General features: G+C 46.2%; 1 protein-coding gene across 1 annotated transcript in view; it reads right to left on the bottom strand.

Moving 5' to 3' along the window:
* Window positions 1-214: 214 nt before the first annotated feature.
* Window positions 215-15,122, bottom strand: part of eif6 (eukaryotic translation initiation factor 6) — a 79,076-nt gene continuing 64,168 nt past the window's right edge. The window contains exons 4-6 of the mRNA XM_080204547.1: window positions 14,260-14,436; window positions 7,092-7,273; window positions 215-482 (exon numbers count right to left, since the gene is read on the bottom strand). Coding sequence (XP_080060673.1) covers window positions 473-482; window positions 7,092-7,273; window positions 14,260-14,436 — 369 coding nt within the window. The 3' untranslated portion in view covers window positions 215-472. The remainder of the gene's footprint in view (window positions 483-7,091; window positions 7,274-14,259; window positions 14,437-15,122) is intronic.

Below are 15,122 nucleotides of genomic sequence, written 5' to 3'. Positions count from 1 at the left end.
GTTTTCTAAACAAGAAATACAAGGCCAGTCAGCATGAAGTACGTGATTTGAACATGGTAACCCACAACAATATTCCAGAAGGGGCAGTAACAAACATTTGGATTCTATGAGTCAGTTAGTGACCTCTCCACCGTTCACAGGGTCAGGATTTTACCCCTGCTCACTCCCAGAATTTTAGAAAGAAATTGAACTCTGAAGAATGACCAACAAGTACTTAAAAATCAAGCATTTATTGATAAGCTGTCTGGTGTGTTTAATCAGCACAGACAATTTTATCACCGTGTTTCTTACACAGCAGATTTCCCTCAGTTTAATTTTGAACAGGGTGTAGGAGATTAATCAAATATAAGCAATGTGGGTAAATTCCAGAAAGAGGTATCCATCAGTCCAGAGTAGAGTGCTCTTTCTCCCTCGTCCATTCCGTAGATGACGAACATATTCTCTCTAACAGGCTGGGTCCACACCTCAGACTTTATGTTAAACTGAAAAAGAGAAGAGAAACAATCAGTGTTACCCTGGCAACAGCCGGTTAGACCATTCACAGAGGTCAGTGGACAGTAATTACTGACTGAAAAACTAAAAGCCTATTTCCTGGCTAAACATCACTTATTGGAGGACACCCCAGAATTGATTGCTTGGAATAAATGTAAATATACTCAGCCAGATAGGAGGTGTAATTTAATACCCTCCTCCGAGGCAGGTTTGGTGGCAGGGGGCTTTTAATCAGTAGGTGAGGGCCATACCATCTTCCCACCTCTGTTTTGATTAAGTCCAGGATGAGAAGACTTTTAGATCCCCTCCCAGTGTCACTCACCTGTGGAATGGGCCCCTTGGTAATCCCCGTAGGCATTGCCCAGCTAAAGACACTGCCAGCCTCTAAACGGGCATAGCTCTCAGGTGGAGAATCTCAGCCACACTGACTCTGGGGAGGGTCTGCTGCTCAGTTAAGAGCCCGATTGTCACTCTCTTTGGCTGCCTTCCCGAGAAGGGGAGATGAGAGGCTCTCAACAGGTGGGTAAGACCCCTACCCAAGCAAGGATCCAAATGAACTGAGTAACACTGCCACGGATGGCACAGACTCAATCTTCCCATTCTCAATTAGTCCCTTCCACTAAACCCACTTCATTGCCAGTGACAGCCGCGTACCAGCAACTCGGCAAGACAGCATCTTCCAAACCCACAACCTCCTGTCAGAAAGACACGTTAGAAAGAAACATCATCACCTTAAACATGAGGAAAGTGAGAGGGTCAGGCAGCAGGGAACAGCTAGAAACAATGATTACAGAGTGTGGGGAGAGTGGGAAATATTGCAATAGGAAAGGTGGAAATTGTCACGTGTCAGTAAGGGCTCTACGTATAGTCAATGCTGTGCAGATACACTGCACAGAATGATCGTATAACAGTCACAAGATTGTCTTATTCATTTGTGTTGGTTGAAGGACCAACATTGACAGTGCGACACTCCCTCAGGGGAGGGGGGGTGTGTGTGTGTGTGGGAGGAAGTGGGGGGGAGTGTGGGAGGGAGGGAGGGAGGGCAGAGTGTGCCCGATATGAGTATTAGTTTTCCAGCAACACTCCTTTAAATGAGCAAACTTTTTAGATGACCCAATTCTAAAGTAGGTCTACATCCAGGAATTAAGGGGCTGTGGGAGGATGGCTTGACCAGAGGTTAACGTGAGGGAGGAAATGTGGCTGGTGAATATATTTGTGACTGTGTGCCTCTTCCTAATAAGTGAGTGATATAGCAAGAAAAGATTTGTTTACATTTGATCTTTGTATTTGCAACTAATACATGGCAAATGAAAAAGGGGCACCGATATTGCTAATGTTTGGGGTTCCCTGGTGCACTTGGGAGGGCACTGGGGGTTCCATGGATTGAAACGATTGGTGCAGTAGAAGGTACTGCCTGAAAGAGAGCTGAAAGCAGACTCAATAATCATTTCCAAAAAGGGAATTGGACAAATATTTGAAGAGCAAATGTGTGTGGTTATGGGTTAGAGCAAAGGAAGAGGAATAACTAACTCCTTCAAAGCAGCAGCAGCAGGGGTACACTGTGTCAAACAGCTCCCTTCTGTGCTGTACTGGGTTAAAACGAGTAGAACAAAAAAAATTAATAAACAATCGTTATCACAAGTAATCAGGTTTGAAATTTTACAGATCATAAGAGGGAAGTGAGGCATTCCAGTGGTTAAGTGTTGTGAATATAATTTAAAGTCAGTTATGGGGTATCACTAATTAACCCAACATTCATCCCTTATTGCCAGTGACAGTGAAGGATGGGCAATATATTCCAGTCGGCTTGGAGGGGAACCTTCAAGTTGTGGTGTTCCCCAATATCTGCTGCCTTTGTCCTTTAGGGTGTAGAGATCACAACTTGCTGTTGTAGGAGTCTTACTGAGTTGCTGCAATGTACAGGGCACTGGTGAGGCCGCAGCTGGAGTACTGTGTGCAGTTTTGGTTGCCGCACTTACGCAAGGATATTTTGGCTTTGGAGGGAGTGCAGAGGAGGTTTACGAGGCTGATACCGGAGTTGAGGGGGTTGAGCTATGAGGAGAGGCTGAATAAACTAGGCTTGTACTCGTTAGAGTTTAGAAGAATGAGGGGAGATCTCATTGAGACGTATAAGATGATGAATGGGATGGATAGGATAGAGGTGGAGAGACTCTTCCCGCTCAGAAAGGACAGTAGGACTAGGGGGCACAGCTTCAAGATAAAGGAGGGGCGGTTTAGAACGGAGTTGAGGAGGAACTTCTTCACTCAAAGGGTGGTGAATCTCTGGAATTCTCTGCCCGTTGAAGTGGTGGAGGCTGCCTCGCTAAATATTTTAAAGACGCGGGTTGATAGGCTTTTGATAGGCAAGGGGATTAAGGGTTATGGGGAGTGGGCGGGAAAGTGGAACTGAGCCACAACAGATCAGCCATGATCTTATTGAACGGCAGGGCAGGCTCGAAGGGCTAGATGGCCTACTCCTGCTCCTATTTCTTATGTTCTTGTTATGTTCTTATGAATCTTGCAGATGGTACACACGGCTGCCACTGAGCAGTGATAGTGGAGGGAGTGAATGTTGAAGATGGTGAATGAAATGCCAATCAAGAGACTGCTTTGTCCTGGGTGTTGGCAAGTGGTAGAAAGATGAGAGGTTTATGGAGAGAATTTCCTAAGACTCTGGTAGCTCAAGCCATGACTGCCAATGGTGGAAGGATTAAAACCAGGGATGCTCAAGGTGCCAGAAGTAGATCAGGTGATTAGAGTGAGACGGAAAGGGATTTGAAAACAAGGTTGAGAATTTTAATCAGGGCAAGCGTTCTTGCCCGAGGTGCTGATCGTGAGATTTGACAAATGAAATGTGGCTGTGTTAGAGACTTTCAACGTCAATTTAAATAGAATTCATTTCTCTGCAACATTGCTTCCCTTCACATTTTATGAGCAGTTTTTCTCAGAGTGACAGATGTTTCTCTTGTTCACAGAAGCAACTCATCCAGTCCCACTCTCCTTACAGATGCTGCCAGACCCACTGAGATTTTCCAGCGTTCTGCTTTGGTTCCAGCCCCTCTCTCCTGCCTTTTACTATCCAACACCTTCAAATAATTATCCCATTCCCTATTGAAAGCTTTGATTGAATCTGCCTTCCACAAGATAGCAGATTCCAGATCCTAACAACTTGCTGTTTATAACATTTTTGCTTGAGGAGAAACTTGGTTTGTCCTCACTGGAACGACAGAGGTTGAGGGGAGACCTGGTAGAGTTTACAAGATTATGAGTGGCATGGACAGAGTGGATAGTTGGATGCTCTTTCCTAGCATAGAAAAGTCAAGTACTTGGAGTCATAGGTTTAAGATGCCTCCCTAAACTTAAACCACATGCACTGAGGGTCCCATCCTATTCATGTGCCCCTTTAAAACCACTATGGTACCTGCTCCCAGGGCACCCCCCCAGTCATTCTGAACACTTCTCTTAAATCTCAATTTAATCTTCTCTTTGAAGAGAAAAGCTCCAGCCTCTCCAATCTATCTGCATAACTCAAGTTTCTCATCCCTGGAACTATTCTCCTGAATCTTTCCTGCACTCTCCCTGATGCCTTCACATCCTTCCTGAAGTGTGCTGTCCAGAATGGGATCCAATATTCCAACTGAGGACAAATCAATGTTCCATACAGGTTCATCATAATGTCCTTGCTCTTGTACACAATGCCTCCATTTATAAAGCTAAGACATCATGTGCTTTATTACATCGCTGTTCCTTCACTGTCACTGAAGTCAAAATCTTGGAACTCCCTCCATAACAGCACTGTGGCTGTACGTACACTTCAGTGACTGCAGCAGTTCAAGAAGGCAGCTCACCACCACCTTCTCAAGGGAAACTAGGTACGGATAATAAATGCTGGCCTCGCCAGCGAGCGACACAAAACAAGTCCTCTAAACCTGTCCTACCATCTTCAATGATTTATACACAGTATTTACTTCCTTCTGCTCCTGATTTTCCTTTAAAATTTGTACTCTTTATATTGTTTATGTTCTTTCTGCCAAAATTAATCATTTTATACTTCTCTGGATTAAATTCCACCCATTAGAGACCATCGAGGTTTACAGCATGGAAACAGGCCCTTCGGCCCAACTTGTCCATGCTGCCCTTTTTTTAAACTCTAAGCTAGTCCCAATTGCCTGCTTTTGGCCTATATCCCTCTAACCCCTCTACACCGATCTTACCCATGTAACTATCTAAATTTTTTTTAGAAGACAAAACTGTACCTGCCTCTCCTCCTACCTCTGGCAGTTTGTCCCAGACACTCACTATCCTCTGAATGAAAAAAATTGCCCCTCTCACCTTAAACCTGTGCCCTGTAGTTTTAGACTCCCCTACCTTTGGGAGAAGATATTGACTATCTCGCTGATCTGTGCCCCTCATTATTTTATAGACCTCTATAAAATCACCCCTCAGCCTCCTACACTCCAGACAAAAAAAAAGTCTCAGTCTATCCAGACTCTTCTTATAACTCAAACCATCCCAGTAACATCCTAGTAAATCTTTTCTGCACTCTTTCTAGTTTAATAATATCCCTTCTATAACAGGGTGATCAGAATTGTACACAGTATTCCGATGTACAGCAAAATGTCCCAACTCCCGTATTCAATGTTCTGACCAATGAAACCAAGCCTGCTCAATGCCTTCTTCACCACTCTGTCCACCTGTGACTCCACTTTCAAGGAGTATTCTACCAGCCTGTTTATGTTCTTTTTGAAGTTTATTACTATCCTCTTCACAATTTACATAACTTCTGACTTTGGTGTTACCTGTAAATGTTGAAATTGTTCCTATACACCAAGGTTTAGATCATTAATGTATATGAACACGAGTCTTAACACTGATTCCTGGGGAACTCCGCCATAAATCCCGCTATAAGTCCCTGCAAATAATTATCCAGTTCCCTATTGAAAGCTTGGATTGAATCTGCCTCCACAAGATAGCGGATTCCAGATCCAAACAACTTGCTGCTTATAACATGTTTGCTTAGCTTTGAGGAGAGGTTGCATATTCATTGGAGTTTAGAAAAGTGAGAGGGGATCTCATAGAAACTTATAAAATTCTAACAGGGTTTGACAGATTCAGAAAGAATGTTCCCAATGGTGGGGGAGTCCAGAACTAGGGGTCATAGTTTGAGGATAAGGGGTAAACCTTTTAGAACTGAGATGAGAGAAATTTCTTCACCCAGAAAGTGGTGAATGTGTGGAATTCACTCCCACAGAAAGTCATTGAGGCCAAAACGATGTGAGATTTCAAGAAGAAATTAGATATAGCTCTTGGGGCTAAAGGGATATTGGTTGGAGGGTGGGGATGCAGGGTGGGATCAGGATATTGGATGCCATAATCAAGATGAATGATGGAGCAGGCTCAAAGGGCCAAATGGCCTCCTCCTGCTTTGAGTTTCTATAAACCTTCCTCCTGTCTGAGACACAACTATTCGTCTACTCTGTCACTCATTCAATTTTGTATTGCTGTTGCTTCTATCCCTTTCATTCCATTGGCTCTGACTTTGCTCATAGAACATAGAACATAGAACATTACAGCGCAGAACAGGCCCTTCGGCCCACGATGTTGCGCCGACCAGTTACAAAAACAATGACCCACTAGCCTATACCAATCCCTTTTCGTCCATAAACCTATCCAGAGATCTCTTAAACGCCCCCAAACTAGACGCATTTACAACTGCAGCAGGCAGGGCATTCCAATCCCTCACCACCCGCTGGGTAAAGAACCTACCCCTGACATCAGAAGTCTGTTGTGTGGCACTTTATCCAATGTCTTCTGGAAGCCCATCTACACCACATCAACAGCATTACCCTTATCAACCCTCACTGTTACCTCATCAAAAAACTCCAAGTTAGTTAAACCTTATTTGCACAAATAGGCTTTAAAATTTAAGAGCTGGAACCAGCAACAAACACACAAGCCTTGTGGCATTAGCTGGAACCGTAACCATCTGATGAGTTTTCCCAAGCAGTGATGCAGGCATGTGGTATCACAGCCGTCTCATTTTAAAGAGTTTCAATGTGAGTGGGACAGAGAGCAGGGATAATGTGGTGTTGATTGCCCCAGTCGATGAGGGAACTGTAGCTGAATTACTGGACTGGACCTTGTTCAAATCCCAGCTTGACAATAATAACACTAAGGTTAAATATAATTCAATAAACATGCTCAGTTGGCAAGTACGCTCCTGGATTCTTTCAGAAGTCTACACTGTTGACTAATGTCTTTCAGGAGGAAGAATCCAGCTTCCTCGTGTCTCTAACTCACATCAGTAGTTGCGATTGCAGTGAGGAGGTTGTCTGCTGCCTCACACCGGGATTGCTGGATTTTAGGAAGGCAGAAGTTGATGGCTATGTGAGTTGATCTTTGTGGGTGTGAGAGCAGCTCTCTGTTTAGCTGGTACTCTGCTATCAAATAGCTAAATATTCACAAAACAAAATAAGTTCCTAAGCAGAGGTGATCCAATTAAAACATTAATCACTCTCTTTCAGACACTTATTGCAAAACGTTTCTGCTTTCAGTCCATATTCTGCATCGTGTATGTTGGTGAATGTTCCCTCACTTACCTTTCAATGAGTGAATCTCTCATACTTGTTGCAATTGCACTGGGCTGGGCTTCATTTAATCTAAACACACTCTCAATAACCGACAGCTCTGTGCTGGTAGTGTCAAGGCCACAGAAAGCACACCAGTCATTCACCACCATCCCGCCAGCAATCACCTCACTACCGCGATTCACTGTGCCAGCCTGGAACAAAAAAACAGAGAGAGAGGGATCAGGGCCTGCCTCACTGCTTTACTATTACGTACTGCTGCCCAAAAAGTGCCCTGACTTTGTTGTGTTAAAACACTGGCATCTCAAACTCTCAAAAATAAAAGCTACTTTGGTTTAAAAAGAAACACGCAATAGATGGCCTCCCAGAGGTACATCAGATAGTGAAGGAAACTGCAGCAAGGTAAACAGTGACAAGTGTTATTGTCCTGACATCAATGAAGGCACCATGATCAATACCACACAACAACTGCATGTCCACACACTGGCAACTTGCTACAACTTACTCCCAAGGCCAATGGGTAAGGTTGATGGACGGAATGGCCAGACAATCCTTTCACTGTTCCTGAACAGAGGATGGGCCCAGTACTGTATTTCCATGGTTTAATACCCCACTAGTACCACCAGCACAGTCTTGCACATGGTACAAGGGGAGAGCAATGGAGGCTGCACATTGATGGCAGGCAGATTTTAAGTGAAGTGGGAATAAGTTATAGAGAAAGAAAGCTGGTACGTGAGTCAATTGGGGTATTAAGGGGCACAGAGCAGAGGATCAATGGCTCTGGCACATTTTTTCCAGGCTTTGGTCAATGGGAACATCTTTGAATACCAAAAACTAAATTCTAACTGTTGCAAATTCACAAGTACAGGTCATGAAATGGGGCACGCAACAGGACAGAATCTTGCTGCATTCGTTGAAAACTGACTGTAACAGTTCATTCAGACAGAAGCCTGAAAGGATATGGTGAACAACTGGGTTCACTATCCATTGCCATGATCGGTAGATCCTCATAAATCTGCTCTCATCTGCTACAACTGTGGGTTAATTAAGGAAGGATTTGCTGAGGGAAAATTGTGCTTAACTAATTTGCTAGAGGGTTGGTGACATGAACTCTGAAAAGATATTTGATACAGTGCCACACAACAGACTGGTGAGCCAAGTTATAGTTGGAGTGAGAGAGACATGACATCATGGGTACAAAATTGGCCAGGTGATAGAAATTGACTATTAGTAAATGGATGTTTTAGGCTGGAAGAAGGTTTGTAGAAGGTCTGCAGGGGTTGGTTAGTGTGGGGCCCTTGCTCTTCCTGACATTCATTAATGTTCTAAACCACAGCATACAAAGCAAAATGAACGATTACCATGATAAGAAACTGAGAAGCTTTGTGAACTTTAACAGGACATGGACAAGTTGACTGAATGGACAGACAAGTGGCAGATGAAGTTCAATGTGCAGAAATGTGAAAAGATTAATTTTGGTGGCAAGAATGTAAAATAAAGGATACAATTCCAAAGTGGATACAGGAACAGAAAGACCTTGGGGTGTATGCACGCATAAGATGGTAGGACAGGCACAGAGAATGGTTAGTAAGGCACAGAGCATCATAGGATATCGAGTACACAAGCACGGAAGTTATATTGAACTTGTGTAAGACACTGATTACGCCTCAGTTGGAATGGCGTGTACAGTTCTGGGAACTACACTTTAGCAAAGATGTAAAGGGACTGGAGAGAATTCAGAAAAGACTGAAGAATTGTTTCAGGGATAAGAAACTTCAGTTATAAAGATAAATTTAGAAGTTAGAACTATTTCCTAGGAGAAGGCAAAGAGGAGATTTGATCAAGGTATTCAAAATCATGAGGGATCTGGACAAAGTAGATAGGGGAAACTATTCCCACTTGTGAAAGGATTGAGAATGAGGGGTCACAGATTTAAAATATTGGCAAAATAAGCAAATCGCCATGAGTTTTTTCTCACACAGCGGGTGGTTGGGATCTGGAATGTACTGTCTGAGAGTGTGGTGGAGACAGATTCACACAGTGAGTGGTTAGGAACTGGAATGCACTGTCTGAGAGTGTGGTGGAGACAGGTTCAAGTGAGGCTTTCAAAGGGAATTAGACTGTTATTTGAGGAGAAAGTATGTGCACAGTTAGAGAGAGGGGAGAGGGGGGAGTAGCAGAGTTCCAGAGGGGGGAGTAGCAGAGTTCCAGAGGGGGGAGGGGGGGAGTAGCAGAGTTCCAGAGGGGGGAGAGGGGGGAGTAGCAGAGTTCCAGAGGGGGGACAGGGGGGAGTAGCAGAGTTCCAGAGGGGGGAGTAGCAGAGTTCCAGAGGGGGGAGATGGGGGAGTAGCAGAGTCAGAGAGGGGAGATGGGGGAGTAGCAGAGTCAGAGAGGGGGGAGATGGGGGAGTAGCAGAGTCAGAGAGGGGGGAGATGGGGGAGTAGCAGAGTCAGAGAGGGGGGAGATGGGGGAGTAGCAGAGTCAGAGAGGGGGGAGATGGGGGAGTAGCAGAGTCAGAGAGGGGGGAGATGGGGGAGTAGCAGAGTCAGAGAGGGGGGAGATGGGGGAGTAGCAGAGTCAGAGAGGGGGGAGATGGGGGAGTAGCAGAGTCAGAGAGGGGGGAGATGGGGGAGTAGCAGAGTCAGAGAGGGGGGAGATGGGGGAGTAGCAGAGTCAGAGAGGGGGGAGATGGGGGAGTAGCAGAGTCAGAGAGGGGGGAGATGGGGGAGTAGCAGAGTCAGAGAGGGGGGAGATGGGGGAGTAGCAGAGTCAGAGAGGGGGGAGATGGGGGAGTAGCAGAGTCAGAGAGGGGGGAGATGGGGGAATAGCAGAGTCAGAGAGGGGGGAGATGGGGGAGTAGCAGAGTCAGAGAGGGGGGAGATGGGGGAGTAGCAGAGTTAGACAGAGAGGAGATGGGAGAGTAGCACTGAGTGAATTGCTCATCAATGCAGACGTGATGGTTCCAATTCTGAGATTGTGTGTGCTCACTATTCCAGGATCATCACAGAATGTTGTTGCAATTATACAGGGCCTTGGTGAGGCCACACCCAGAATATTGTGGGCAGTCTTAGTCTTTATTCTGAGGAATGATGTTCTTGCTCTCGAGGGAGTGCAGTGAAGATTTACCAGGTTGATTCTGGGGATGGCGGGGCTGATGTATAAGGAGAGACTGACTAGGTTTAGAATTGTTTTCACTGGAGTTCAGATGAATAAGGGGGGAAATCTCATAGAGACTTATAAAATTCTAACAGGATTAGGCAAGGTAGATGCAGGGAGGATATTCCCGATGGTGGGGAAGTCCAGAACCAAGGGTCACAGTCTGAGGATTCAGGGTAGACCTTTTAGGACGGAGGTGAGGAGATATTTCTTCACCCAGACAGTGGTGAGCCTGTGGAATTCATTACCACAGGAAGTAGTTGATGCCAAAACATTGAACGTATTCAAGAGGTGGCTGGATATAGCACTTGGGGTGAATGGGGTCAAAGGTTATGCGGAGAAAGCAGGATTAGGTTATTGAGTTGGATGATCAGCCATGATTGTAATGAATGGTGGAGCAGGTTCAAAGGGCCAAATGGCCTTCTCCCGCTCCTATCTTCTATGTTTCTATGTAATACAAAGATAATCTCTGGCCTCTTTTCTTGATCTGGGTATGCCGGCGTTGGACTGGCGTAAACACAGTAAAAAGTCTGACAACACCAGGTTTTAGTCCAACCTATTTATTTGATAATATTTGGTCACGGGCATTCAGCCTCTGACCTTCGGGTAAGCATTCTCCAAGGCGGCCTTCACGACACACGACAGCGCAGAGTCGCTGAGCAGAGACTGATAGCCAAGTTCCGCACACATGAGGACGGTCTCAACAGGGATCTTGGGTTCATGTCGCACTATCTGTAACCCCCGTGACTTGCCTGGGTTTGCAAAACCTCACTTACTGTACTGTCTGGAGACAATACACATCTCTTTAAACTGTGATCAGTGCTCCTACCACTCACATTGTCAGCCACTTCAGGTCTTGAACAGCAGGTTAGGTGTAAGGATTCGCATTTTAATCAGTAATCTCTAAACTGCCTGTGCTTTATATGCTCTGTCTGAGGCCAGAACTCTCCATTCACCTGACGAAGAGGCTGTCCCCTCGAAAGCTAGTGAGAATATTATCAAATAAATAGGTTGGACTAAAACCTGGTGTTGTCAGACTTTTTACTCTCTTTTCTTGATGACAGACCATTTTCTTAAATCACCCCCTTACCCCCAACAAGCGTAAGGAGTTCATGGATTTCTCCGGTGCCAAGATTGTCACTAACATCATTCAGCTGCCTCACTGTGTCCCTCCCTCACTCCAGCCACTGAACCAAATCTCCTCCCTCCCCATCCCTGAACTCTCACCCGTCTCGTTTCTCTTCTAACTCCCTTTCTGCTCAATCTAAATTTCTCACGCTCCCTCAATCCTATTGCCACTACATTGGTAGCCGGTCCCAACGTTAGTCGATGTTGTTCCAGGCGCTCTGTCTTCCTCTCCTTAAATTTGTTGCCACCCCTCTCCTAAAATAACCCTTGAGCCCACTGTCACCCAATCCTGGAGCTCCCTCTCTATGGAGTCACATTGTCACTTCCCAGATTTGTGCCCATCTGCTCCAGACATCTTTGAATCTGTCCAATCAGATTACTGCCGCTGTCGCAACACAAAAATGGCTCTCATTAAAATGTTACAATGAGATCGGAGTCTGTGTGACTGAGGTAAATTGTCTCTCCTCATTCTTCTCAAACTGTCTGCATCCTTACATGTGTGTAGCTCCTCTAGCTGGGTGGGGCTGCTCTCACCCACTCTGATCCTTATCCACTGAATCGTAACCAAGGTTTGCAATGAATAGCTTCCCTTCCCAAACCGCATCCTCTGCTGTCCTTCTAGAAGCTATGCTTTCTTTCCACTTATTTCTCACCTACATGCTGCTCTCAGTGAATTCATCCAAAGCAGTGACAGTTTTTGCATGTTCCCCTGACAACAGCCAGCTCCACCTCCACCCCCTCCTCTCACCTCCCTCACTCTTATCCCCACAGTTATAGAATCCCCATAGTAAAGAACGAGGCCATTCAGCCCATCGAGTCTGCACCGACCACAATCCCACCCAATCCCTATCCCCATGTATTTACCCTGCTAGTACCCCTGACACTAAGTGGCTATTTAAAAGTTTATTCTATTAGTGTCACAAGTAGGCTTATATTAACACTGCAATGAAGTCACTGTGAAAATCCCCCAGTCACCACACTCCACTGCCTGTTTGGCAACACTGAGGGAGAATTTAGCATGGCCAATCCACCTAACCCACACATCTTTGGACTGCAGGAGGAAACCGGAGCACCCGGAGGAAACCCACACAGACAGAGGGGACTGTGTTCCTGGTGCTGCGAGGCAGCAGTGCTAACCACTGTGCCACCCATATCCAGCAGTACATCTTCCTTCAGTTAAATATCGGAAAGACTGAAGCCTGTTTCTGATTGCTGCTCCAATCACTCTCACTGAGATTAAACCAGTCTGCAGCTTCTGACCTTTAAATTACATCATCACTAAGACCACCCATTTCCACATCGGCCTGTCACAGCTCCTCCTACTGAAACACTGTCCCCACCGCGACCCCCCCCACCCCGGCATGCCCCGCCCCCCAGCACGCCCCCACCCTCCACCCCCTCCGGCACGCCCTGCCCCCCGGCACGCCCCCACCCTCCCCCCGCACACTCCTGGCTGTTGCCCCACATTCTACCTTCAAGTGTCTCGTGACACTTGATTACATTAAAGATGCTAAACAAATAATAATGTTGTTGTTATCACAGGAGATAATTTGGAAGCCGGAGTCGAGAGAAAGGGAAGTGGGGTGGTTGGGGACGGGGGTGTGTGTGCGGCTTAGGGTGTTGTTTGTGGGGTGGGGGGGGAGAGCGGTTTGAGTGCTCAGGGTGTGGGGATGAACTGTCGCCTGGTCCTGCCAGAAGATGGAGAGACTCAGCGGGCAGTTGCTGCTCGCTCAGTGCCAGCGAGCTGACTGAAAGCTGCCAACTGCTTCAAACACAAACCCTGGCGCGTCACTCACCCCTCTCCAGCACAGAGTGAAAGGGACAGATTATACCATCACTGCTAAAAACAGGCACCGAGAGGGGCTCGTCTCTTTAGTTACCATGGCAGCAAGCTGAGCAGATACAACCAATTAAAGTTACGGCAGAACTGGAGTTTTAAACAAGGTTACCGCCTTCTCCAGCAGCTGAAGAAAGGAGAAATTGCTGGCAGTTGTGGCTGTGTGTGTTTAGCCTTCGAGCAGCAGTGGATTCAGAGAGTCAGGGCAGCCATTCCACACAGGCTGTAGGAAATGTGTAGAACAGATTGGCTGGCATGCTGACTAGCCATATGGGGAAAGCAGCCAGTTCTGCACCCTCCTAAAGGGCAGAAACATCCTGGGATGCAGCACCCTGCTGGTATGTCGTTCCATCAGACATACACACACTCACAGACCGACAGGCTGACACACACACACACCCCCCCAACCGGCTGACATACACTCACAGGCACACACAGACATGTATGAACACGTACACCGAGGCATGTACAAACATGAATTATGAGTAGGAGGAGCTCATTTGCCTCATGGAGCTTGCTCAGTCATTTGATAAAATCACAGCTGACCTGAGATAGCTTCATCTTTACTGGCTACATCCAAATCCAAAAAAAACCTCCAAGTTCTCTGCCAAAGTTTCAGAAGGTTCAGCATTTGTCACATTGAGCACAGCACGTTGATATCAGGCTCTATAATGACACCCTGATGTATAGGGTTATTGTAAGACTGAGCCCACAGCAAGGCACCTGTGTACAGCTGTTCGGAATCCATGTCTATTGATACTGCTGGTTTCTCAGTATTAACTGCTGGTCCAGATGACACTGGCTGATGTTTCCAACATCTGGTTAATCCAGGGAGATGGCATTCTATCACAATCGAGCCAAGCTACAGAAACCTCCGGCACATTTGGGAGCCACGTGGCTGAGTTGCTGTGTTAGCAGCAGGATTGCCAGTGGAGTGAGAGGGGGATGGTCCAGTCCCCAGTCACCAAGCCAGCTGGAGTTGTGGCCAGGAGTAGCTGCTGTCATGCTTCAGAACAGAAAACACAAAGTCAAACAGCACACAGGGAGAGGATAACGTACCACCAGAGGAACCTGCAGCAGGGATGACAGCTCATCCTGGTCTTCAATGGATGTCTTTGGATGGACTAGGCCTCCCTGGTTACTAAAGGCACAGTAACTGCCCACCAGAACCTGCTCAGCAATAGTCTGTCGGAAAACTTCCACCTTCAGTACATCGGCCAAGATCTCCTCTGTCTCCTACACAAAGAAGAAAACAAAAGTCTTTAGTGTAACAACTAGTTAACAATTATTTAACAATTAGTTAACCGTTTGTCGACAGGCAGCCTGGGTTTAGCTCCCCTGCTTTGGAGCTGAATCAAACTGAATGTCAGAAAGGACAAAGTCTTCAAATGAAATGTTCCTCAGCCTGTGTCTCCAGTCCCCAAACTTCTTCAGTCTGCCCACCCCACCACACACACAGACCTGTGTGTACAAACACAATGCTGTCAGAAACACAGGCAGGCAAACTCCCTCAGTAAAGGAAAGCATGGGAAAGTATATACTGTTGTATAAGTGTGATGATTAATAGGAAGCAAAGCAGCAGGCTACCCTGTGGGGAGAAGGTTTCGACTAAATGGAAATTACAAAAAGTATTAAAAAGGGGGAAGAATTCAGGAGATGTTATTAATAAGAACATAAGAAATAGGAGCAGGAGTAGGCCATCTAGCCCCTCGAGCCTGCCCCGCCATTCAATAAGATCATGGCTGATCTGTCGTGGCTCAGTTCCACATTCCCGCCCTCTCCCCATAACCCTTAATCCCCTCGCTTATCAAAAACCCATCAACCCGCGTCTTAAAAATATTTAGCGAGGCAGCCTCCACCACTTCAACGGGCAGAGAATTCCAGAGATTCACCACCCTTTGAGTGAAGAAGTTCCTCCTCAA

This window comes from Carcharhinus amblyrhynchos, chromosome 16 (assembly GCF_965287045.1).
Source record: "Carcharhinus amblyrhynchos chromosome 16, sCarAmb.v2.hapA, whole genome shotgun sequence".
Classification (NCBI taxonomy): domain Eukaryota; kingdom Metazoa; phylum Chordata; class Chondrichthyes; order Carcharhiniformes; family Carcharhinidae; genus Carcharhinus; species Carcharhinus amblyrhynchos.
Note: the sequence above shows the minus strand (reverse complement) of the source record. Positions and strands in the feature narration are given on the sequence as shown.